The sequence below is a fragment of the Salvia miltiorrhiza genome, chromosome 8 (assembly GCF_028751815.1).
Source record: "Salvia miltiorrhiza cultivar Shanhuang (shh) chromosome 8, IMPLAD_Smil_shh, whole genome shotgun sequence".
NCBI lineage: Eukaryota > Viridiplantae > Streptophyta > Magnoliopsida > Lamiales > Lamiaceae > Salvia > Salvia miltiorrhiza.
In genome coordinates, this window is record NC_080394.1 from 29,991,825 (window position 1) to 30,017,034 (window position 25,210).

At 36.0% G+C, this 25,210-nt stretch overlaps 3 protein-coding genes and 1 long non-coding RNA gene across 4 annotated transcripts in view; 1 reads left to right on the plus strand and 3 right to left on the minus strand.

Annotated features, from left to right (window-relative positions):
- LOC130997581 (uncharacterized) overlaps positions 1–24,512 on the plus strand; it is a 53,503-nt gene extending 28,991 nt beyond the window's left edge. The window contains exons 6-7 of the transcript XR_009093126.1: positions 23,678–23,742; positions 24,329–24,512. The gene's annotated coding sequence lies outside the window, so the exon portion shown is untranslated. The remainder of the gene's footprint in view (positions 1–23,677; positions 23,743–24,328) is intronic.
- Positions 50–7,419, minus strand: LOC130997582 (uncharacterized). The gene is made up of 7 exons (XM_057922949.1): positions 7,216–7,419; positions 6,425–7,071; positions 5,360–5,413; positions 1,789–2,589; positions 795–1,715; positions 609–713; positions 50–523 (listed from the first exon to the last, which is right to left on the minus strand). Exons 4-7 carry the CDS (start codon positions 2,278–2,280, stop codon positions 227–229), a joined length of 1,815 nt encoding a protein of 604 aa, XP_057778932.1. The 5' UTR covers positions 2,281–2,589; positions 5,360–5,413; positions 6,425–7,071; positions 7,216–7,419; the 3' UTR covers positions 50–226.
- LOC130997583 (UNC93-like protein 3) lies at positions 15,255–19,368 on the minus strand. The gene is made up of 10 exons (XM_057922950.1): positions 18,406–19,368; positions 18,155–18,318; positions 17,477–17,540; positions 17,280–17,393; positions 17,140–17,184; positions 16,530–16,777; positions 16,336–16,426; positions 16,068–16,180; positions 15,839–15,962; positions 15,255–15,676 (listed from the first exon to the last, which is right to left on the minus strand). Exons 1-10 carry the CDS (start codon positions 18,556–18,558, stop codon positions 15,479–15,481), a joined length of 1,314 nt encoding a protein of 437 aa, XP_057778933.1. The 5' UTR covers positions 18,559–19,368; the 3' UTR covers positions 15,255–15,478.
- Positions 21,488–22,454, minus strand: LOC130997587 (uncharacterized). The gene is made up of 2 exons (XR_009093127.1): positions 22,088–22,454; positions 21,488–21,991 (listed from the first exon to the last, which is right to left on the minus strand). It is a non-coding gene; the product is annotated as an uncharacterized LOC130997587 (long non-coding RNA).
- Positions 24,513–25,210: the final 698 nt, after the last annotated feature.

A 25,210-nucleotide genomic window follows, 5' to 3' on the forward strand; every position in this document is an offset into this window, starting at 1 on the left:
AATATCCAAAATACATCAACTAGAGAGAGTGTATGAATCACAAAGAAGATTGAACAAGTATAACATAAAACATATCATTAAATTCACAAGTCATGGGCAAAATGCCAGTTTTCAAGTGAGTGATGGCTGCAAAAGCTAATATCCAAACCATTATAACCACTCAAAACAAATGAAAACACATAAAATCAGTTTTAAAGTACTTCTTAACAAGATGACAAAGGTGATATCAACTGTGGGTTGTTGATCCTGCAGTTGACACCACATTTAGTCTCCTAGGAGACCTTCTAAGCACTGGTTCTTGGTGTTGTTCCTGTGTTTTGTCTCTTGGAGCCTTAAAAGGCTTTGTTCCTGTCTTCTTGATCTTCGAGGAAGGACCAACTGATGTGGTTGGTGGACTGCTCTTCCTCTTCTCCATTCTCTTTTGCAATCTGAGCTCTCTCTCATTGGGGATAGCAAATCTGACATTTGGTTCTGATTCTCTTGGAGTCCCCTCATTTATGACTAAAGACTGTGATCCTCCGGGCTGTAACAAACATTGAGAGGAAACACTATGAGTCATTTAGTTCAGTTCTATCAACAATGGAGTCCAGTTGTATCTAATAACTTACATTTAGAATTTGTTTTCCTGTTTCTTCATTGACATATAGTCCGAGTCCTACTGGTGCTTTTCCTTTAGCTTTAGTTGAGGTGGAACACTCTGCTTCTTTGTTCACCTACACATTTTACACAAGTAAATAAAATTTTATGCTACATATTAGTTAAGTGAATGCAAATTAGATATCCTGTGATAATACCTTAGTAGGGTTCAGTGGACATGTCATTTTCTTGTGGGTTGCACTCCTACAGAGGGTGCAGTGTTGTTTTTTCCCCACTCTTGACAACTTGTGCTTCTTCTTTGGCTCGTGAGCTGCTCTCACTCTGTTCTTCTTAGGCCGTCCTATCTTCTTTTCCACTTGGGGTGGTTCTATGGCATCTTGAGCTTTCACATTCCAAAACTTCACACCGGGCAGTGGTTGGATCAAGTGTTCATATGTTTTGGCATATGTGTCCCTGTGGTAACACTCACTAATGGAAAGAAGTGGATCCAGTGAGCTTGAAAAAAAAGAAGCGATGGCATGTGAACATGGGATTCCAGTCAAGTCCCAACCCCTACAGGTGCAAGTCTTTGTATCAATAAACACTATGTGTCTATCCAATCCATCAGTCACCTCATACCCATACTCACCATTCCACACCACATTACAGTACACTGAGTCACTCTTATTTGCTTCAAATGTTTTCATTGCAGATGGGGACCAGACACTCTTCCAACTATCCAATCCAGTTTTCCTCTCCCTAATTCTCTTCATGGCAAGCAACCTAATATCCTCTAGCATGCTGATAATAGGTTTGTGTCTTGCATCACTTATGCTAGAATTAAAAGACTCAGAGCAATTGTTATCTACCATGTTTGTAGAGCATCTGGTGCTTTGATATGCCCTGGACCAGTGAGCAGGAGGGTAGTGTAGAAGCTCATCATGGGCCTTCTTGTTTATGCTCCTCAGTTTGGCCATGTTCAGTTTGAACTCTTCATCAAAGCTACTCCATGCTGCAATCCAAAATCTCTTCTTCATCTCCTCTCCTCTCCACTTCTTAGCCCAGTTGGCATATATATGCCTTGCACACCACCGGTGCTCAGCATATGGAATTATGTCTTTCACAGCTTCCATCAAACCCTGTTACATCAAAGATGAATTAGTCATGTGTAATAAAATCTGATGTGGCATCTAAAACTAAGTAATTGAGTACCTTCTGCATATCTGAGATTATGGTGATGTTCTCTCCTCCCTCAAGCTGTAAATCTTGCTTTAGATGTCTCACAAACCATGTCCAGTTACTTTTGTTTTCCTTGTTTACAACAGCCCAAGCTATAGGCAATATCCCATCATTGCCATCCTTTCCCACTGCTGTCAAAAGGCAGCCAAAGGTGACCCCCTTTAGATGGCATCCATCAAGACAAATCAACTTCCTACACCCTCCCAACCAGTTCTGTTTCAATGGCTCCAACATAACAAACAACTTCTTGAAGACTCTTTTGTTGCTCTCTAACTGTTCAACAGACAAACCAAGCTCCATTTTTGTACCGGGCATGACTTCCTTAACCTTTTCAATATATGCACAAAGCCTATTGAATTCTTCCTTGTAGCTGCCCTCAAGGTTAGTTATGATGTCTTTCTTAGCCCTCTTACACTTGTGAAGACTCACATGCAACTTAAGATGCTCCTTTACATGGCCTTGCATATCTTTACTAGTGAACTTTGGGTTTCTATATACAGCATTCTTAAAATACTTAGCAAGATAACCTTGACTGGCACTTGGAACTTCCCTCTACTTGTTACATGTATGATCAACCACTAAGGTCTTCACAACTAACCCTTCTACATCACCATCATTAGACACATGAATAACAAATGGACATTGTGCTTCATTCATACAAACAACTCTTATTCTCTTAGGTTCATTTTTAAGGAACTTCAATTTGTACCCAAACTTCACCCCATATGCATGTATAGCATCCCTAGCATCCTGGGCATTTGCAAAAGTCATGCCCTGTCACAGCCCGCCCTAACTAAGGATAGTTAAGCCGAGTGATCTACGACTAGGGATGGGGTTAAAGAAGAAGGGGAAGAAAAGGGGCGTCATTTATAGCCGTAAAACTTACTCATCTTAATAAAACTCGTCATTTTTATTCATGAATACTCAATTGAAAATAGTCTATGAAAGACAGCATAAAACTTAATTAATATCATTAATCAAGTTATACATCATATGAAACCATTCTCTTAAGACTCAAAGTATGACATAACATACTATAACATCAACAACATCTTGCAGCGGAAAGTAGCTAGACATATGTATGAAGACATATTCTAGACAGGTTAACTATTTATTAACAACCCTGGAGACTCCGCTCATTGCAGCACCATCATCACATCAGCTCAACCTGCACATTTAGAAAACATATGCAGGGCTGAGTACAAAAGCACTCAGTGGGCACGTATGCCTAGGTATAAAAATACATGCTTCAAAACTGTAAATTGTCATGCCATCATAAACAGTACAGCAAGGGAGTTTTTCGCTAAAAAGGCCCAAGCTTACTAAGTTCATTTGTGATTCTTAAAGTTCGTCTGCAGACTAAGTTCTCTTGTAATCTATCATATCTGGAACTGTGTGCCGGAGAGGTGGCCACCTCTCACGGTCACTTGACCGGCCAACCCGCTAGATGACTCACGGTCACTGGTGTACACTAGTCCTGGCAGGATAGCTATCAACTGCTCAGGACCCGAATTCGATTGCATCATTGGCAAAGCCAAAGCAGATAGATATCATACTAAAATTTAAACATTTTATGGCAAGACAACAGTTGTAATATTTTCCAGTTCAAAGATTTGTAACGAAATAACTTGTTCAAAGGTAGCATTAAACTCGTTTGATAGATATATAAAACTGAAATTAACAGTTAAATCATCTCATGCATTCATTCGTATAAGAGGCCTACGACACGCAGGGGATCTCTATATACGTATAGTAAAAGTAATGCCCACCTGATTGCAGTGTTTTGCTACTTAAGACAACGATTCTCTTTCCTTAGCGCGATAGGTTACTCAGACGCTTTTGTTTATTTGAACCTTTGATAACACGAAAACATGTGTTCGAGTGAATAATAGAAAAGATAACAACAAATGCAGTGAATCACTTATTCACTCATTTCTCTAACTACCCATATTTCCTTAAACGACTATATCTAACTCATATACAATCGTTCTTCCTTTATCAAAATACTTCATGTACCTTTGAGGATGTAGGAAATTCCATTTTATTCATTTATTTATCTATTATAAATAAAGAATAATTCTATAAACATAAAACGTTTTCCTTTTCCCCATTTAATAATGCCAATCTCCAATATATATACATACACATCAATAGCTCATTTATAAACTAAAAGTGATATTTTATCAACAATAAAACTTTAAAATCCTTAATAGGAATTATTTTGAATCATTTCCATCTCAACAAAACTGTATAGATTCAACTTCAACTAATAAACTGCTTTTACTCCGAACTCGTATGGAGTCGAATTTTATTTCAATAGAAACCTCTTTGAGTCTAGTTTAATTGAAAAAAAAGTGTGTTGAAAAACTCCAAGTAGTTTAAGAGATATAGCGATTTTCCCATCGCCTACCAGATTCGGCAGTTTCTGCCAACTGAAAGTCCAGATCTTTGAAAAATAGCAAACGTTTCCGGAATGACCCCAAATTTTATATGCAGATAGATAACGCATATAAATTTATACCATAAAAATTTGAGAGCTAAATATCAACATATGGTTACTGAAATAGTTAACTTAATCATCTGCCTCACGACAGTTTCAACAGATACGGGCAGTAGACTTCTCAAATTTTAAAAGGATAGTAAACGAAGTTCAAATAACATGAAACTTTGTACAAATATTTACCACACTCCCATCTATACCCCAGAAATTTCACATAATATAATAGAAACGGGAATACCTTGAATAGGTGTATGGTATTAGTCTCTGCAGATTTTATATATGGCATAGATTAGAAGCCAATTGTGAAGAAGAATTGAATGAGATGAATAATCTTCACTCTATTACTTTATAAAACTTGCTGCAGAGGTGGGAATGGGTGAGTTGAGATAGTGGAATAGGTTTTAAAGAAGCAAAATTCTATTTGGAGATTGACTTCAGAGGTGAAGAAAATTGTGAAGTAGTAGGTGAAGAAAATTGTGAACGTATTGGTGAAGAAAATTGTGAAGTAGTAGGTGAAGAAAATTGTGAACGTATTGGTGAAGAAAATTGTGAAGTAGTAGGTGAAGAAAATTGTGAACGTATTGGTGAAGAAAATTGTGAAGTAGTAGGTGAAGAAAATCGTGAACGTATTGGTGATTGGTTTAATAGAAGAATGAGAGGGATGTGGATGAATGAGAACCATATGTGCTTAATCTCATATAAACACATTAAGATATATAAGCCTAATTCTCATTGAAGCATAAAATTCACTTGAGCTTGCCCCTAACATAAATTAAATTACTCATGGGCTTAAGTAAACAATCGATAAAAGATTCATATTTAACACTTCAGTGTTAAATTCTCCACAATAAATTAATGGACTCAAAATATATTTTGAGTGCATCATCTATTGAAAATAAAAAAAAATAAATCATCACATATATAAATTATCAAATTCATATAAGTTCGTATTTTATTAATGGAGCTGATCCCTAATTACCATAATCAATCCTTAAATCAGTAATTTAAAAGTATATAATCCTTAATAAAAAGTCGGGTCATTACATGCCCAAAGCAAAACTACCATCCTCCCCATCTTGTACAGACCCAACCATCACACTCTTAGAAGTGTGTATTCGTTGTGGATTTCCACAGATTTTAAAAAGTCCATGGAATTTAAATTCCATGGAATTCACATAGATTCCAGACGACTTTCAAAGAATTCGTGGTTGGATTTCACCCCGATTTTCACTGATTTTCGAAGACTTTACGGGACAATTATGGAATTGAATTCCATGAAAACCAACGCCCGCTGAGTCCCAGCACCGCTGGAAACCCAGCGACCGCTGGGAATCCAGCGAGCGCTGGAAACCTTTAAATATGTCCATATCATCAATTCCGAGCAACACAGTTTTGCGTGCAAACTGTTGCCTTAGCTCCTCAACCTGTAGCTCCTTATCTGCTTGCTCAGAACTGATTCAATATGACCCATATGAATCCCAACTGGCATAATCTTTATGCCCACCGTCCTTCCATAATAATCCAATGCCATGCATAGTCAAAAGGTAAAATGCATGGAGTGATGATGATGAGTTCAGTAGTGGCTCATTTGCGGATGAACAGGAGAGGAAATGTCATGCATAGTCAAAGGAATCCTCATTCCAGCGGGCGCTCAAACCCAGCGGGTGCTTCTCACATAGCTAGCTAGTTTATTAAACCACTAATTCAGGTGCAACCCAGCGGCCGCTCAAACACAGCGGGCACTGGACTTTCTCAACGGGTGCTGAGTTCCGGCGCTCGCTGGCTTCTTGGCCGCGGGCGCTGGAACTCAGCGCTCGCTTAAAACTTCATGGATTTCAATTCTCGTGGTTCTTGGCCGGATTTCGTCGTGTGTATTTTTTGGATGAAATCCATGAAAGTCATTATGGATTTTAAGTCAATGGAATAACGAATACACCTAGATTTGTATGGATTTTAAAAAATCTGAAACGAATACACCGAGATTTATATGGACTTTTAAAAGTCTTGAACGAATACACCCAGATTTCTGCAGACTTTTAAAAGTCTTGAACGAATACACCCAGACTTTTAAAATCCATAGAAATCCATTAAATTCCACAACGAATACACCCCCCTTAGTTTCTTCCTCACTATCTGATGATTCCTGACTAAACACACTGGAATCATCAGAATCTCTCTCATCATGCTCACTCTCTGCCTCTTCTCTCTCATGACTAATCTCAGTCTCTGCCTCATCTCCCTCATGATCATTACCCTCCTCTCCAAGCCTAACCTCCCTCTCTGCCTCTTGTTCAACTACACTACCTGGCTCTGCCCCTTCCACCCCAGTTGGTTCTGCCCCTTCCACCCCAGTTGGTTCTGCCCCTGCCCCATCTACTGCCTCATTATCACTATCATCCGGGAACAAGGCAAATGGAGTGATAGAAGGCATAGGATCTCGGTCATGGTCAGCAAATAGTAGTATCTCCTCTTGGCCAACTAACTCAAAGTAATCTAACACCTTATGACAGTGCCTAGAATCCCTAAGGTGAACTAGCCCAAGCTCTAACTTATAGTCCTCATCACACGCATAAATTTTCTTAGGTTTACTCCCATATATCTTCTCATATTCTTCGTTAATTCGATCAAAAGTCATATTATCAATAGTTTCCTCAAACTCAGCAGAATTATAACCATCGTGAATCAAATCACCAGAAACTTCATCCTTTTTCCATATACCCCAAAAGTTGAAAACAAAGTTAACACGACGCGCCATACTGCACATAATTACATACGACAAGACAAAACATCACAACCACGTTCAAGCCATAATCGATGAATCAGAAACAAAAAAAATTCCCCAAAGAGGTTTGCATGCGGCAAAATACTGGTCAAACAATAAAAACTCTATGCGTACTCACCTGGAAATCCTCTTCTTCTTCGTTGTTTCCTTCTTCTTCCCAGAGCCGGGCTTCTCCTGCTAGTCGGCGATTCAATCTTGAAGTTTGGATGATTTCAGATGAATTCTCTACTTTGGAATACTTGGGCGACGTTTGGGATGAAAGGGGGTTGGAAAAACCCGCGTAACAATTAAATGTGGGCCCCGCAGAAATAAAAAAAAAAAAAATTGACCAAACGTTGACTAGCGTCGTTTAGTCACGAGGGTTTAAATGTTAGGTTTTTGATAGTTTAGGGGCTATTTTGCACACACACTTAGTATGAGGAGTAAATCGCTCTAAGGGTGTACAGTTCAGGGGCCTATCTGCACCTTAACCCTAATTTATATAGTAGATGCATTGATTTTAATGGTTCTTATGTTCTCACGATAAGTATGGTTCTCACTATAACCGCACCCTATATATATATATATATATATATATATATATATATATAGGAGGATGCTAAAATAAAAATATATTTTAAAATATAAAATACGAACTATTTTCAGTTCTTAAATCATCAAAATTTACGATTTTTTCATCACCTTATTAGATGAATTTATGATCTTAAGTTCGAATCTCAAAAATAGTAAAAAATTTATTTTTCATAATTCAGATATTTGTTTATAGAATTCAGACGTATTCTAATAAAATTCATATATTTTAAAAAATTAGTATTTTATATATTAAAAAAGTATGAATACCGTAACTCCCCCCCCCCCCCCCCCCCTATTTATATTTATATATATAATTGTGCCTAAATAAGTGATAGCTTCTAAACTAAATTAATATACATGTACAATGCAATGTATGGGATTAATTCTAGAATTAAAAAATGCTACATATATATATGTACATAACATGCATGTATAAAATATAATAAATGCATGACTAGTGTTGTATTTGACAGATGACTACGTGTTCCAATCCATAACTAAATTACTTCTACCCATCTGGCCCCATGATTCAGCAAAGCTATGCATATATACGTGTAAATTTGCTAGTCATGGTAAGCAAGCCTACTAACTTAAAGAATAATAAACCAAGGAAACTTATGATCGGAGGCCTATAAATAGTCGGTCAGTGAGTTAAAAAAAAAAAACATAAAGACAAATAATAAAGACACAATAGTCAAGTAGTAAGAGATTCATCATGCGATTAAATATGTAAATCAGCAATTCTCAGCTAGCTATGTTTTCATTGAGGTATGTTATCTATACTATATTAAAAAGGGAGTTTTCAATTGAAAATCAATTTCAAATTGATTTGAACAATTTTGTGAATATTGAAAAAATAAGCGGCTAATTAAATTTTTTTGTGAATTTATAAGATCATGGGTTTGACCATTTCTTTTAAATTTGGGATAATTGCGTGAAAATACACCAACTTTGCCAAAAATCCATATTTGACGCGAAGTTAGGATTTTACATTTTAATACACCAACTTTTGTTGTTGTCCAAATTTGACACGACTTAATTCTTAAAATTCAAAAAACAACCCCTTTTTGTAAATAATTATACAAAGACTCACTTATGTTATTATTTGGGACATTTAAACCAAAACAAGATATTTCCTTATGATGTTTTCTTTTAATCTTTGATCCACGCCTAAAATGGTTTAAAAGAAAACATCATAAGGAAATGTCTTGTTTTGGTTTAAATGTCCCAAATTATAACATAAGTGGGTCTTTGTATAATTATTTACAAAAATGGATTGTTTTTTGAATTTTTAAGAATTAAGTCTTGTCAAATTTGGACAACAACAAAAGTTAGTGTATTAAAATGTAAAATCCTAACTTCGCGTCAAATATGAATTTTTGGCAAAGTTTGTGTATTTAGGTGCAATTTTCCCATTAAATTTTAGTTCAAAATAACGTGAGTCATTTTAATCTACATATCATGTTAATTTTTCTTGAAAAAAGAACCGCATATCATGTGCATAATTGAATTTCTCATGCAATTTAAAGACCCACGTCAAACTAACAGACTCACGTCATTTAAAAGAAATAAATTTTGAATGAATATTCATCTACGAATTTAGATTAATTTTAAAAGTACAATTTGTATTAATTTTAATATAATTCTTTACATGAATAAAATTAGTTATATATAAGATAGAATTTCGTATATGATTTAAATTTATTTAATTTGTGGTAATATTTTTGTACTAATACTTTATTTATTTATATAAACATATTTGATATTTATATAGATTAAAAATAAAACTTTAAATATGGCTTACATTTATTTATTTCAAAATTTTCAAATTCTTCACTACATATTAAATTTTAATATAAATTTGAAATAATTATAAGGTACAATAACTATTTTACTTTTAGTTACATACAAAATATATTGACTGTTGTAATATGCAACAATTGATTTGTACGTAAAAAAATCTTAAATTGAGTTACCTTATCGTAATTTTATTTTATTTCTTTATAATGTAATTATTATTTTTCAGTATTTATTAAATTTAATATTATACTCATTGAATTGATAATATTGTTATTATAGACTACTTAGATTAAAATAATATATTTAATTAACAAATATTATTTTTAGTTGTCAATTAATCTAATTATAAAATATTTAATATGCATAACAAATTAAAGATAAGGATAAAAGATTTAATTTGATATATATTTTATGTAAATATTCAATTTAAAATGTAAAAGTTATATTTATTGAAAGATTAAAATTAACAAATTATCTCTCATCATTTTTCGAATATATTTATTTCTCAAAAAAATTAATTTTTGTTATAACTTTTTCATCATATCAATTTTTTTTCTTGTGAATTCTTATTTATTTTTTTAATATTAAGTTCAAATATATTTAGTTAAAGTTAATTTTTTTATTATATTTATAAATATAATAATTGAGTTCGTATCAATTTTATATAATTATAAAAATATTTCCCGTGCATCACATGGGATGCAAATGCTAGTTTGTATAGAAAATATGAATTAAAAGTTGCATCTGTTTAAATTATATATTCGTAAAAGCGTGCAAGAAATAATTATTCAAAAAATATTTTATGAGCTCTACTTGAGTTTTTCATATGAATTTCTTACAAGGAATAAATTATAAATTGCATAAATTATTATGCATCAAAAATATATTTTAAAATGATGATTAATTTCTTCCCTGTGTTATGGTTGAAAGTATGTGATTATTTGTATGTGATATTTTCATGACGCAAGAAAGTGATAATAATATAAGGAATTATAGAGGAATACTGATGATAAAAAATGTGTATTGATCGAATTGTTTTCTTTCACGAGATTATAAGAAGAGGTCTTGTTGTACCATTGTATATAAGCTAGTGCTCTTTACAACTTAGTTACGCTAGTCGATATATATTATATTTTCTATAAAGACCAATTAAGATTTGTTTATTACATATGGACTCATGGGACGTAAAATTCGAAAAATGACTGGTACATGAATCAACTTGTACAATATGATGTAGAGTACTTCAAAACCCACATGGTAAATGAAAATATGTCCCTAGGACAGATGCTTGCCGATTTTCGAACTGTTTGGCTGCTAGTCATGCATTGGATTACAGACTTGGAAGTGGCAAATAAGTTTTGTATACAAGTACCACTTTTGTGGAAGTCATAGGTGGGGCAGAAGATCAGGAGGCTTAGAGGAAACGACTCAATGTACTACCCAACAATTCACTTTTCGACTTTTGCAACCACTCTGTTTAAACAATGAGTAGCTATTGGTGCACCACCCTAATAAGTAGATGATATAAATACATATCAACAAACGATTCGTAAGGAATGTGGTGGGCAACGAGTTCAAGAAAGAAAATGTGTGCCAATTTTAATATCAAACAAATTTTCAACAATGTAGTTATCCAATCGAAACACATGACCACAAAGCGGGTTCTTCCAATTCCGATCTAGGAAGTCACGTTGCAGGGTTAGTACAGATTTTGAACATTTTTATTTTGAAGTGCCACGTGAAGAAGATATCAAGATGGAAAATAGTCATGACGAGAAAAATTGTTCAATAAGCATGGAGGTCACTTCAAGTACAATACCGGGAAGTCGAAAATATCCACTTGAAATTTCTAGCGACAATGATAACGATAAAGTCAAATGTTTTGATTTAGGCTATGGTTGGGAACACAAAAGGAAATTAGCTCAAAATAAGATGAATACGAAGAGTCGGGATAGATGGATAAGAAACGCAACATATTGTAATCAGGAATTGACAATTTTACTTCGTCACCCTTATACTAGATCAACTATATGTGGGTAATATTTCTAAATATGTATATATACTTTCAAATACCTCGGTTGGGGCATTGTAATATATGAAGTTTGTATATGTATATATAAAGTAAGGTGTGATGATTGAGAGAACGTAATATATGCAAAGTACCAGGTGGATAATTAGGTTGTTGAAAATTTGTTTGAAAAATAGTCGCACGTTTTCTTTCTCGAACTTGTTGCTCGCCACGTCCATTATGAATCATTTGTTGATGTGTATTTATATCATCTACTTCTGGGGGTGCTGCACCAATAACTACCCATTGTTTAAATAGAGCAGTTGTAAAAGTCAGGAAGTGAATTGTTGGGTAGTACATTGAGTCATTTTCTCTAAGCCTTTTGATCTCCTGTTCCACCCATGGCTTCCACAGAAGTGGTACTTATATACAAAACTTATTTACCGCTTATGTAATCCAATGCCTGACTGGCTGCCAAATAATACAAAAATCGACAAGCATATGTCCTAGGGACATATTTTGGTTTGCCATGTAGGTTTTGAAGTACTACATCACATTGTATAAGTTGATTCATATACCAGTCATTTTGAATTTTACCTCCCATTAGTCCATCTATGATAAAACAAATCTGAATTGGTTTCTATAGAAAATATAATATGTATCAACTGGCATAGCTAAGTTTAAAGACCACTGGCTTATGTATAGTGGTACAACAAGACCTCTTCTTATAGTCTCGTGAAAGAAAACAATTCGATCAATACACATTATTTATCATCATTCCCCTATTATTCCTTATTATCACTTTCTTTCATCATGAAAATATAAGATATAAATAATTACATACTTCCAATCATAACACATGGAAAAAATTATATCTTTGATGCATAATAATTTATACAATTTATAATCTTTTCTTGTGAGAAACTCAAGTAGAACTAATCAAATATTTTCTGGATAATAATTTCTTGCGCTTTTACGAATATGCAATTTAAACACATGCAACTTTGAATTCATACTTTTTATACAAATAATATACCTCGGTGGAGACATAGCTAGCTGGGATTTGCTACATTTACATATTTAATTATAGGGTTAAGTACCAAATTTTCCCTATTGATGGTGTCCCTATCGCGTTTAGCCCCCTAACGTCAGGGGGGAGAGCTGCTCACTACCTCAACGTGGCTTTATCGCACCAATTTCCCCCCCCCCCCCGCCTTTTAACGGATGTTAACGCTGTTACAAAAAATCGTTGGAACAATCCCTGCGTCTTCCTCTCGCCGGAGACAGCAGCAGCGCCGCTGCCTTATTCTTCCACTAACAGCAGCGCCGCTACCTTCTTCTTTTTCCCCCTTGTTTTTTGGCGACCTCTGCACCACACACGATGCCGCCTCCGTCCCCAACCCCTTCTCTTCCTTCTTGCTTGGAACAGTCCTTGCGTGTTCCTCTCGCCGGAGACAGCAGCAGCGCCGCTGCCTTCTTCTTCCACTAACAGCAGCGCCACTGCCTTCTTCGTCTTCCCCCTTGTTTTCCGGCAACCTCTGCGCCACACACGATGCCGCCTCCGTCCCTAACCCCTTCTCTTCCCTCTTGCTTGGAATAGTCATGCGTCTTCCTCTCACCGGAGACAGCAGCAGCACCGCTGCCTTCTTGTTCCATTAACAACAGCGCCGCTGCCTTCTTCTTCTTCCTCCTTGTTTTCCGGTGACCTCTGCACCACACCATCATTGCGGCCCTAAATTTTCCGGCGAGTAGCAGCCACAAGGCTGCCACCATCGCCTCTTTCCCTGACAAAAAAAAATAATTTTTTTTTAACGACGTTAACGTCCGTTGAGGTAGTGGGGAAATTGGTGCGATAAAGCCACGTTGAGGTAGTGGGCAACTCTCCCCCCTGACGTTAGGGGGCTAAACGCGATAGGGACGCCATCGATAGGGGAAATCTGGTACTTAGCCCTTAATTATATATTCCTAAACTTATTCATTTATTGATTAATTCAAAGTCAACAATATTACTTTGATATTAATATTAATTGGGTACCAAACTAGGAATGTAGATCCAACAGGATCCTGCGCTGATATCACTTTGTCACGCCTTAAGAAGCGGAAAAGAAAGAGAAATAATAATAATAATAATAATAATAATAATAATAATAATAATAATAATAATAATAATAATAATATACATTTGATAATATTTATATATAATAAACATTGTTAGATAAACATATTTACTATTACAGTCGGAAAGCTTGGCTCAGCACACTGGTGGTTTAGAACCAGTCTACAAATACGTGCGGCTAAACAGTCAGACATTTAATAATAATTTTAATAGAGTGGACTTTGAAAATGGCCTATTTGGAATAACAAAAATAAAAATTATCCACTAAGTAAAAAGAAAACTTAAAAATTAGTCACACTTACCATTTTACCTTTCACATAATTTTTTTTAAAAATATCTACTGATTTTTTGGTTGTGAATTCGAGTTTTTGAACTACAATTCACAACCAATGATATTTATAGTAGTGAAGCTCGAACCACTATTTCTAGTTGTGAATTCAAGGTTTAAAATTCGAATTCACGATTACCATATTTCTAGTTGTGAATTCAAGCTTTAAAAATCGAATTCACAACTACACTATTTATAGTTGAGAGAGAGAGAGAGAGAGAGAGAGAGAGAGAGCCATTTGAAATTTAGAGTTTGAGATAAATGAAGTACAAAAGAGAAATTGTGAGAAAGAAAATAGAAAGGGAGATTTTATTTGAGATTTAGAGTTTGAGAGAAATGGAGTGCGAAAGAGAAATTGTGAGAAATAAAATAGAAGGGGAGATTTTTGTACGTACAATTCAATGATAATTTTGTCCACAACACTTAAATTTAATTATAACTTATTGAAATAATATTGGTTGAATAACTATTAATTTTCACTTACTTATATGACTAGTTCAAAAATCGACCTAAAATAAATGTAAAACCATCGTGTACCCTAGAACTACGATTTTACATATGAAACAACATACTAGTTTTATTAGGGTGCATTTACTTTGTTTGTAAAAATTTTATTGGAAAATGATGAATAAGAAAAGATGAGAAAATATTATATTTTTTTTCTTTTTATTTATCATATATTTACTAGAGATGAAAATATGATAAAATGTTAAAAATATTTTCACACCCTTATCCTAGGATAATATTATCCAATATTGGTGAAAAAGTGAATGAAAATGAGTTATCCGAAAAAAATATTCCATCTTACTCGAAATTTTTTTCCCCATCATAATAAACATGTAAAAATAGTGGAAATATACTTAGGCGTGTTTGATATTGGCTAATACACTGTATTAGCTAATTTAGTACAGATTAGTCTAGTGTTTGGTATTATTTAGTAATAATATGGATGACTCGGTTTAATCCCACGACCTAATATTATTAATCCAGATTTCTTAGGATTAATAGTACCACCCTCCCCGCCCGCTAGGATTAACTTAAACCAGGATATTCTGCATTTAGCCATGATAGCAAACACCAACTCAGTACTAATAATCTGTCATTATCCACGCTAAATATCTTTATTACAAAATATCCTACATAATCCTTTACTGAAAACCAAACAATCCTTATTTTTTCTTTTTCCATCGAAGTAAACGTATGCTTACCGAAAATTTTGGGAACGCCATAATTTCCACTTAGATCAGAGTGAACCTTATAATATCATAGTCGCTTATAAAAGAATTAATTTTGTTTGGACTAGTGGTGTTATTGGGCCAAGCACCAAGAATATGGGACAAGGTAAGAACAAATATAACCTAAATAACAGTCGGCAAACAAATGAAGAACCCACTCCATATTCTTGAAGAAATTACATTTCATGGAAGCAAAATTACAGACCACACTTACTCAATATAAGAGAAAAACAAAATGGCAAAAAGAAAAAGGGAATGGATCTGCAACAACATGCTCGTTTATATGTACACAATAGATTTGACGAGCATGTTGGAAGTGAGTCAAGAAGCACGGCCTGCGCCTGCGCCTGCAAACGCTTTCTCCACGTTGAGTGTGAGATAAAGAAATCCGGCCATTGAGAGGCACAGCCCCACAAGCATAATAACAAGCATTGCCTGAAATGATATAGATGTGCTTATGAAAAACACCACAGCAATTGACGCGCTTTGCCACAGCTTCAGCTGCGCAAAAGCTCCTTCCTGCAACCACAACGTCGTTTCAATCATCAAATGCATAAGATTAGTGTAATTCTTGTTAACCACAGCAAACACCAACTCGGTTTTCAGATATACTACTAATTCATGTATTATATGTTTCAAGCTCTAAAATCATCAAAGAAAGATGATCAAGAAACTTGGTACCAGATCATGTTTGAATAGAATTCCTAGCAAAGCACTCAGCTGTGTGTTTAGCACTCCATCACCAATTCCCCATAAGGCCCCTATCAGAAGCGGGAGAATCGTACCGAGTAGCCCAGTCGCCGCACTACAAAATAAGAGATAGAAGCAAGAAAATATTTAGTACTTAATAGTTTTGTATGTATATGCATCCCTCTGGAATTGATAAATGAAGTTAGATGGAAGAATCGACCTGTAGTTCAGCAGAAGCCAAAGCAGTACAATAAGCTGGATCAACATTCCACCTGAGACTATCATCGTGATCGATGAAAGACCGGAAGTAAACCGACCAGCTGCAAGCGAACTCTGACAAAGGTTCCAACAGGAGAAACATTCAAGCCACCATCATATTACAAAAGCAGATACAATGTAATATAGGAATATCAATGTGTCCAATAAAATGACATCCACATAGATCATGCTAGAATTGGATATGGACCAATCTTTGTTATGAAACTTACAATTGCATCAAAAACTCCATATATAGCCATAGCACCACCAACACCTTGTTCCCCAAGGACCGGGTTCACAATTTCTTTCGTGTATTCAGCCCTGAAAGGAAATTTTTATAATTAACTGAAGAAGGGAAAAACGACAGTGAGACAGATGTTGTGAAACATAATGAACACTTAAATGATACTTTATGACTCATTACCAGACAAATGCTTGTTGTAGTCCTGAATACGCCATAAGTGGGATAACCAAGAGGATTCGCATGTCGAGTAATAGATTCAACATAGAAGTTAAAGAAGACCCCACTGAAGACGAAAAGGTGTCGACAGAGCCTTCCAGCTTTTCTTCTTTACTATTTCTCTTACTCAAGAAGCACATTAGAATTGTACCTAAAGTCATGCTAATGAGAAATACAATTAAAAGTAGAGTTGTGCCACTGGTTGTTCCTCCCTGCAATATGTAGTGTTAAACAATTAACACTTACTCAGCATATGACAATTATATAAAAAGCTAGCAAACTTTTGACGGATGCTTTCTTTGTTCACATAAATTCCAGGAATAATACGTTCAACCAACTAGAGGTTCATGTCAATAGGAATTCTTCATCAACTTATTATTCGAAGAAATAAGGTACCTGAGACAAATAATGAGGCAAATAAAATTTGAATCTTGATCTTTTTATCACAAGGCACTTTCATTTTGTAACTTGAAAATGATAGCTCACATAACATGTACATGGGTGACAGTATCTTGCTTCAAACCACAAAGTGTAAATGAGTAGACGGAAACTCCAAAATAATGAGTCTACATACCTCTTCATCTCTTAATAAAGCAAGAGTGACAAGGTTCCCTACAAGCTGCGGATCAAAAGGAAGAGAAAAGTTCTCACTAAAAGTTTTTGCCAACAAAACTAGCCACTAATTGTTTCAAAGGAAAGCGTAAAAAAAGGCACCTGATGACATGCAAACATCGCCCAAAACTCTCCATTGAATTTCCCAATTACTGTACCTTCATGCAAGTTGTGATCGTTTGCATGACTGGTAGCAGTAGAAGTGAGATATGTCCCCTGATATAATAGAAAGTTAGCTCATAATACGCGGATTGAAGCAACGGATCAAAAGATAGACATAGTGTAAAGACGCATTCAACCTGTCCAACCCATATTATAGAGGCAGCAAATCCCAGGTACAGGGAAGCCGGTACCATAGTATACCTAGAAGGTGATCAGAAATATTCCAGATCAGTGACGGACATAAATTTATACATCTTGGAAGCTCTGCATTTAGCTTTGTCCATTACATCATTGTTGATATAACAAAGTCCAGAAACTATTAGGGCAAAATACTCAATTTCATCGAAGGATGTTTAACTAACACTCACATATAAATCACGTGCCATTGACTACGCATTAACAAAAGAATGTGAAGTATAGAGAAGCTGGATATGTTCATCTGAATTAGCATAGTCCAGAACAGAAATGAGAACTTGTTCGACAAAATCTTTCATTCTCATTCACTTGAGATGAATCATAAAAATGAGAGTCTGCTATAACTCTATATATATCACAGAATACTATAAAAAAATGAGAGTAATTTCCCTCACAATTATTTACCAATTACCATGGAAATTGATCAAACAGCAAGTCAGAACTCAAATTTTCATTAATATCATCTCAAGAATCACCCACTTAAACCTAAATTGAACAAGCTACTTCTTCCCACACAGGCTTAAGCACATGGCATAAAGAACAAAACTAGTTCATTATCCAAAACGAATAGCAGAAAGTCAACCAAAACGATTGATCAACACTAGATGAGAGATATGTACCAAGAGGGCTTCAAATTTGCTGCTATAAACAACCAGTATCCAGTTGTACCAAGAATCAAAGCATTCTTCGATCCCATCTTCTTCACCACCAACGAAGCCACCAGCGAAAATATCGCAAACGAAACATACAATATCCCCAGTGATATGGTGCCCATATCTCCTTCCTAAAAGAGCAAAGGAAATACATTTTCATTACAAGAGCCATAAATTCCTATAAAGAGAAATAAATTCTTGGAAATTGAGGAAATTACAGAGTTCATGGTGGATTCCAAATTCTGCACAGCGCCATAAGCCAAGAAGATGAGGAGGAAAGCCCAGCAGAGTAAGTAAACATCTCTCCTGTGGTTGAGCGGTTGAGGTGGGCGTTCTTCAGCAACGAGCGGACTCTCCTCGTCGATAGCCATTGAAGATAGCTCAGTGATTTCAGTGGGCAATCACTAACAGTTTATATATGGTATGCTACTACAAAAGGGGGTTTAGCCGGCGCGAATCATGAGAAGAAAACGACACAAGGAAGAGGTGATTTTTGAGTAACAGATTATTGAGGATATCGAAGATTCTGAATCCCAAACATAATTACAATTATGTAAGTGTGTATATTCAGACGGCTATATTACTATAATTATATAAATACATGGACAAGACGATCCAGAGAGAGAAAGATAGAGAGAGAGACAGACGTGAGTGTAGTTTATTCTTGAATTCGGCCTTATGTGAATTGGGGTTTCCCATTTTCTTTGTTGCGTACTCGTTGTCATCCAATTATATATATATATAATAATTCAGCATTCGCAACTCAACAAAAATCCATTTTTCAATCGAGCTTCCTTTTTTCAATTCAATTCGAGTACACATAAATTAAGATCAAGACGCGTGCAAAAGATGCTCTTTGTATTCGTATCGTTGACCTCTTTTTTAAATTATGGAATCTTTTCGAGCCCCAGGATTCCATTGGAGAAGGGCAAAAGCTTTAGTGCATGCAGGCCTAACTAAATTCAAATCTGCTTCACCTCCGACGCGGAAACCTCTGCCGCCTTCGATTTCAGGCCGGGCGGCGCTCTGTTCTGCGAACCACAGCCCAATTGTACCACTTCTCCAAGCGGCGCTTGGGTGTGTTCGTTTTGTCTTCAATTTTGGGTTTTGTCTTCAATTTGGATTATGTGGGTTTCTTTGTCTTCAATTTGGATTTTGTGTGTTTTTGTAATTGACACTTAGAGCATCTGCAATTGGCTTACTTGATAGCCTACTTGATAGTGGTTGTGTTATTGAGTATGTAGTGCTGCATTGGGGTTACTTGATAGCCTACTTGATAACATTAGTTTTGATTTTTATGTTTTTCATTTAAATTTAATTGCATAATTTAAATAACATATTTTTCTAATAGTTAAATACACCATTAAACATAAAATTTTAAAACACCTAAAACATAAAAAAAAAAATTACATAAAAATTAACAACACCTAAAACATCATATTACCCCATCATTAAAATGACATAATTAAAATCCTAGTCTAGACCACGACGCCTGAGCACGTCGGCGATCATGGACGCGTGCAATGCCCTTTGTGCGTCCGTCATGTGCGTCGTATCCGCGTTCAGGAGCTGCATATCGAGCTCCCTCTCCTTGATATCGTTCTTCCGCTGATATTGGGCGGTGAATGCCCTCATCTGCTGGTCGGACCTGTCCAACCTCTCCACTATTTTCGGTGGAGGCTCCGAGCTCGTATGCGACGCTGATGTCTTCCCTTTCCCCTTTGCCGCCTTCGCCACCTTGTTGCCAATGGGCCGGGAAGAGGAGATCTCCTCTCCCGACGCCGAGGTGGTGAAACGCCGTCTTCCGTAGTCTTTGTCCTCTTAGAGGCATGCACGTCTCCAACGAGGTACATCGACTTGAACTTGGGATTGTTCCGGAGAACTCTCCACGCGTTCCAATAGTTGAATGCAGCCTTTTGTGGGCTTCGAGCCTTGAAGAGGGTTTGGGCCTTGTCACGAATCATATCGTCAGAATGACCGGAAGGCCAATTGTTGCTCGTCTCCACCCAAATAGATTCCCAGAGACGCACATCCGCGCTCACTCGGGCCCAGTGGCCTTGAAGTTGCCGGATCTTAAGGTCGACGCCGATGATGGGGTTCACACGTGCGCGGATCCGGCCCCAATACGCCTCCCCCTTCTGATCCGTCCCACGGATCGCGTTGTTGGTCTCCTCCGCCCAAACTTGGACGATAAGATCCGTATGCTCAGGAAGGTAAGTATGACGGATCCTTACTTCCTTGTCGTACTTGATTTTGGTGGCCATTTCCTTCCTCCGGCCGCCCTTCTTTGGGTTGGAGGCACTCTGCTCTGCACTGACCGTGTCATATCCCAGTTTTTAATCACTGATTAAAGACTTAATAATTAGGGTTCGGCATCCATTAATAATAAAACTGATTTGATTAATCTGATGTGATTTAATTGTTATATATGTGTTTTGATGTGCTAAATTCTTATTATTATTATTTGAATCCGTTTGAGATTTAAAGGATTATTGAGTAGTCAATAATTATTATTTCGGATTATAACTGACTTAGCAGAGTCATGTTATTTAATACGATAGAAATAGTATTTCTATTATTTACTTGAAGTCGTAATTAATTTTTGACTTATAAAACGAGTTATAAAATATGTAATTTATAGAGAGTTATAACGAAGCTTCGTTATATGAGAACCCGAAATTAGTATTACAAATACAGAATAAGGATTTTATTCATCACATTCATCTAGCACCTACACATTTCCACATCCATCTTACTCTTAAATAAATTGATGGTGTTGGAAACACTCATCATATGCCAACCATCCCACTAAACACTCATCATTCCACTAAACACTCATTATTCCACACACTCATCATTCCACTAAACACTCTTTACACCTTCTTTTGCCAGCCATCTTCTACACCTTTAACATCTCAACATGCAATTAGCTTTTATTTAATCAAAATCTTATCATCAATCCTCTGCCATTTCAATTAGACAAAAGCCAAGTTTTAAAAGCTAAGTTTCCTTCTATTAGTTCATCCGCTCTTTCCTTCTCTTTTCAACACACCCAACAAAGTTTAAAGTGCAGAGGTAAGTGTTCCAACCAATTCTCTTCTTCTTCCTTGGGGATACAACCCTCCATTTTAACTATGTTTATGTTTCCAAATTCCAGTAATCAAGCAGATTCAGATCCAAATTCATTGTTAAATTGTTGATTCGCAGATCAACTTTGTGAGTTCAGAAAATTATCAAGGTTACCTCCTACTTTACTTTCTCCATACATTCATTTGTTAAATTACAAAACTATGATTCAAATGAAAACAGATCGAACACACGCATCCATTACCACTTCTTTTAGACTATTATTGTTTCAATTACATCAGCTTATCACCATCAGAGAACCACCAACAGAATAATACACACGCACACATTTTACTATATTCTCTAATCTATTACATGTACAATCAGTTTTAATAAAAAGGAAATGAATGATTGAAAGAACAGATTAATAAAACCCTAATTTTGCTTTTGTGCGTGTGACTGGAATTTGGGGGTTCTTGTGTCTTTGCCTTCTGTGTATGTCCGAAAATGGGGAAAGAGGTGAGAGCAGCCGGGGGCTGCTCACGGTCGGCGACGGCGGCGGCGGCACAGCCGCTAGCCCTTGTCCTGCCAAAACGAGAGAGAAGAGGGTAGAGAGAGAGATGGTTAGGGCTTCTGTAAAAATAAAAAAAAGAGAGAGAGATACGGGAAAAAGGGGGAGAGACTTATCTTTTCCGGCGACGCGGCGGAAGCAGCGGCGCAGCGACACGAACGGCGGTTCTGTTCGGCCGGAAAAGAGGAGAAAATGGAGGAGTTCAGATTTTTTTTTTAAAAAATAGAAAGGAGAGGAAAAGGGAGCTCAGATCTGGAGCCTACCTTCACGGCGAGGCAAGGCTCGGCCATCCACCACGATTCCGGCCATGGCGGAGACGGCGGAGAACAGGGGAAGCGGCGCGGCGACGCTCGGCTTTTCACAACGGCCGGAGAAGGCACATGCAGCGGCGGAGAGGTCTCTGCCACCCTGTTCCAAGGCTGGGGACGACCAGGCGGCGCCGTGCTTGGCCACGGCGGAGGCGGCAGTGGCACGCGAAGGAGACGGAGGCGACTGTACCAGCGAGAGAGAGGGAAGAGGAGACCGAGGAAATGAAAAGAGAGGGGACGAGGCGACGGCGAGGCGGCGCGCCGGAGGCGGCGCCGACCTCAGCCGAGTGAGAGTGAGAGAGACGAGAGAGGCAGACCGAGAGGGAGAGAGTGAGAAAGGTGTGCGTGTGTTATGTGTTTTGTGTGTGTGGTATATGTTGGAGTATGTATTAGGGTTAGGTTTAGAGTGGGCCGAAATTTTTTTTAAAAAAAAAAGAGTGAGTGGGCCGATTTTTATTAATTTGGGCTCATGTTTTAATTTGTTTGGGCCGATTTTATTTTACTTCTGCTGGGCTCTTTTTGTTTTAAAATTGATGGGTTTTTATTTTAGTTGTGAAGGCTAATTTTATTTAAATGCTTGGGCTATTGTTTTAAATATAGGCCTACGAATTTTGGCCTTATTTCTTAAAAAAAAAAAAAAAATGTTTAAATTTTCACTAAATTACTTAGTGAATTTAAATCTCTTGATTTAAATTTTAATATTGGAAGTTGGGATTATTTATTCTAAATGAAGTCCATTCTATTATTTAAATTATTAATGGACTTTAAAGCAAATATTTTGGGATTAAGCCCCATTTATTATATGATAAAATATTTCAAGGCTTTTTGAGTATGGATTTTAAATGGTTAAAATGTTTTATTTCATCTCAATGGATTTTAAAATGTTTTATTATTTATAAATGAATAATGGAATTTCTTATTTATTTACATAAAAAAAATGTATAGAATATTATAAATATGGTTTCTTTTTTTAAGAAAAAGGATTAAATTATTTTATGAGTAATTCCATTATAATGGAATTAAAATGTCCTATTAGAATGGCTTCATGTTTTAATAAATATTGAGACTATTTATTTATATGATAAAAAAAAAAATGTGTGGAATTGTGTTATAGAATGATTAAGTATATGATTTACTTTATCAAATGAGCTTGGGATTTAATTGAGATATTAAATTGCTAAGCATATGTTTATAAATGATTTATTTATTTAAGTGATGAAAATGTGCGAAGTATGAGAAAGCATGATTTATAATGATTAAATTTTTAGGGTAATAATATATAGCTTGTTCTTAATTGATGGAGTACTTGACTAAATGACGGGTGTAGAAGGAAGTTATGGATTATGTACATGTTGATGTTCGAACAAATGGGTTCGAACCTATATGATAGTTACATGATAATTGGTTACATTTTATTGATTGAATGAAACGAGATTAATATGGATGCTAGAACCCTAAAACATTAAAAGATACCTTAGGCACGTAGAATTAGACTTTGTCTTATGACAATTTCTTCACGAACTTATCGACTCTTCATCAATGAAGGTCCGGGCGACAGAAAGTGAAGCAGAAGAAGAAACGACTCCACGCCAGCTTTAAGAACAATTGAGGTGGGCATTATTTTATTATTACGTATATAGAGATCCCCTGCGTGACGTAGGCCTCATATGCGAATATATATGCATGATATGTTTTGACTATTTATTCAGTTCTTATGAAATGCTTATATGTTTAATGCCCTTTATGAAAATGAAAATGTTATGAAAATGAAATGTTTATGAAATGATTGACTGCCAAAATGTTTATGTTTTTATATGTATCCTATCTGTGTTGGTTCGCCAACTTTAAAGGAAATCCAATTGGGATCCTATGCTAGACAAAGGTCGCTAGCTAGGGTTAACGTGTACACTTATGGAGACCGCGAGTCGCTTGCGACCGGTCTTGGCGTCCGTGGTAAGGAGGCCTCCTTCCCGGCGCGTGACAGAAAGGACAGATATGGATCATATAGACTGAAAATGGGATGCATCCACCTTTATGAAAATGAACGAAATGTTTTAGTAAGCGCAGGTCATTTATGAAAACCCCTGTGTGTTACTGTTATGGCAGTTCAATTTATATATGTATGCATGTTGTATTTTCGGCTTATGTCACTGAGTATTTTTATACTCAGCCCTGCATGTATTTCTAAATGTGCAGGTTGAGCAGGCGATGGAATGGATTGGTGTTGAGCGGATTTCCCTTTTGATGTTTATGTAATGAAACCTTGAGTATGCATCTCCATATGCATAACTCACACGTTTTTCCGCTGCAAACACTCTGAATTTGTTATCGTATTGTGGAACTTATTACTTCTTCATTTTGTTTAACTTTCATTTGGGGTTTAGTCGATATGGCTGACTCATTTGTTAATTACCCAAGTGGTTATATATATATATATACCACTAGTTTGTTGTTATTAATGTTGGTTATTTAGTAAATCCCTTTTAAATTTCCATTTCTTATTGTTCACCCAAGTCATAACCCCGGTTAACCCGTCATTGGGATAGTGGGCTGTGACAGAGTGGTATCAGAGCAGTTCGTTTGCTCTGGCCCTAGAAACCATTTTCTAAAAAGTCATGTCTAGTTTGATTCACTAGACATATGTGGGATCATACGACACCGCTCAACACTCCATTGCATCGTGCTCAATCAAGGAAAAAGGTAACTGCAGTTACAAAGTTTTAAAGATGTTATTATTCTAAACTGTTTCATGAAAATGTTTATGTAAAAGAGCATGCTATGATGAAATGTTGAATGTTTTGCCTTTCATTGAAATGTTGAATGTTTTGCCTTTCATGGCATATCATTGCAGTTATGATGTTATGATAAGAGAAGAATGATAGAGAATTGACACATGCTTACCCCAGAAAACATAGATTGCTATAAGTTGCATGATCACTATTCTAAAAGAACATAGACTACTGGATTAGTAGGATATCTCTACAATCTAGATTCTTGAAGTGATGATTTAGAAGAATGAAAGAGAACTTAGAGCATTTCAGCTTCCACAATGAAACAATGGTTCTTTTGAACTACAAA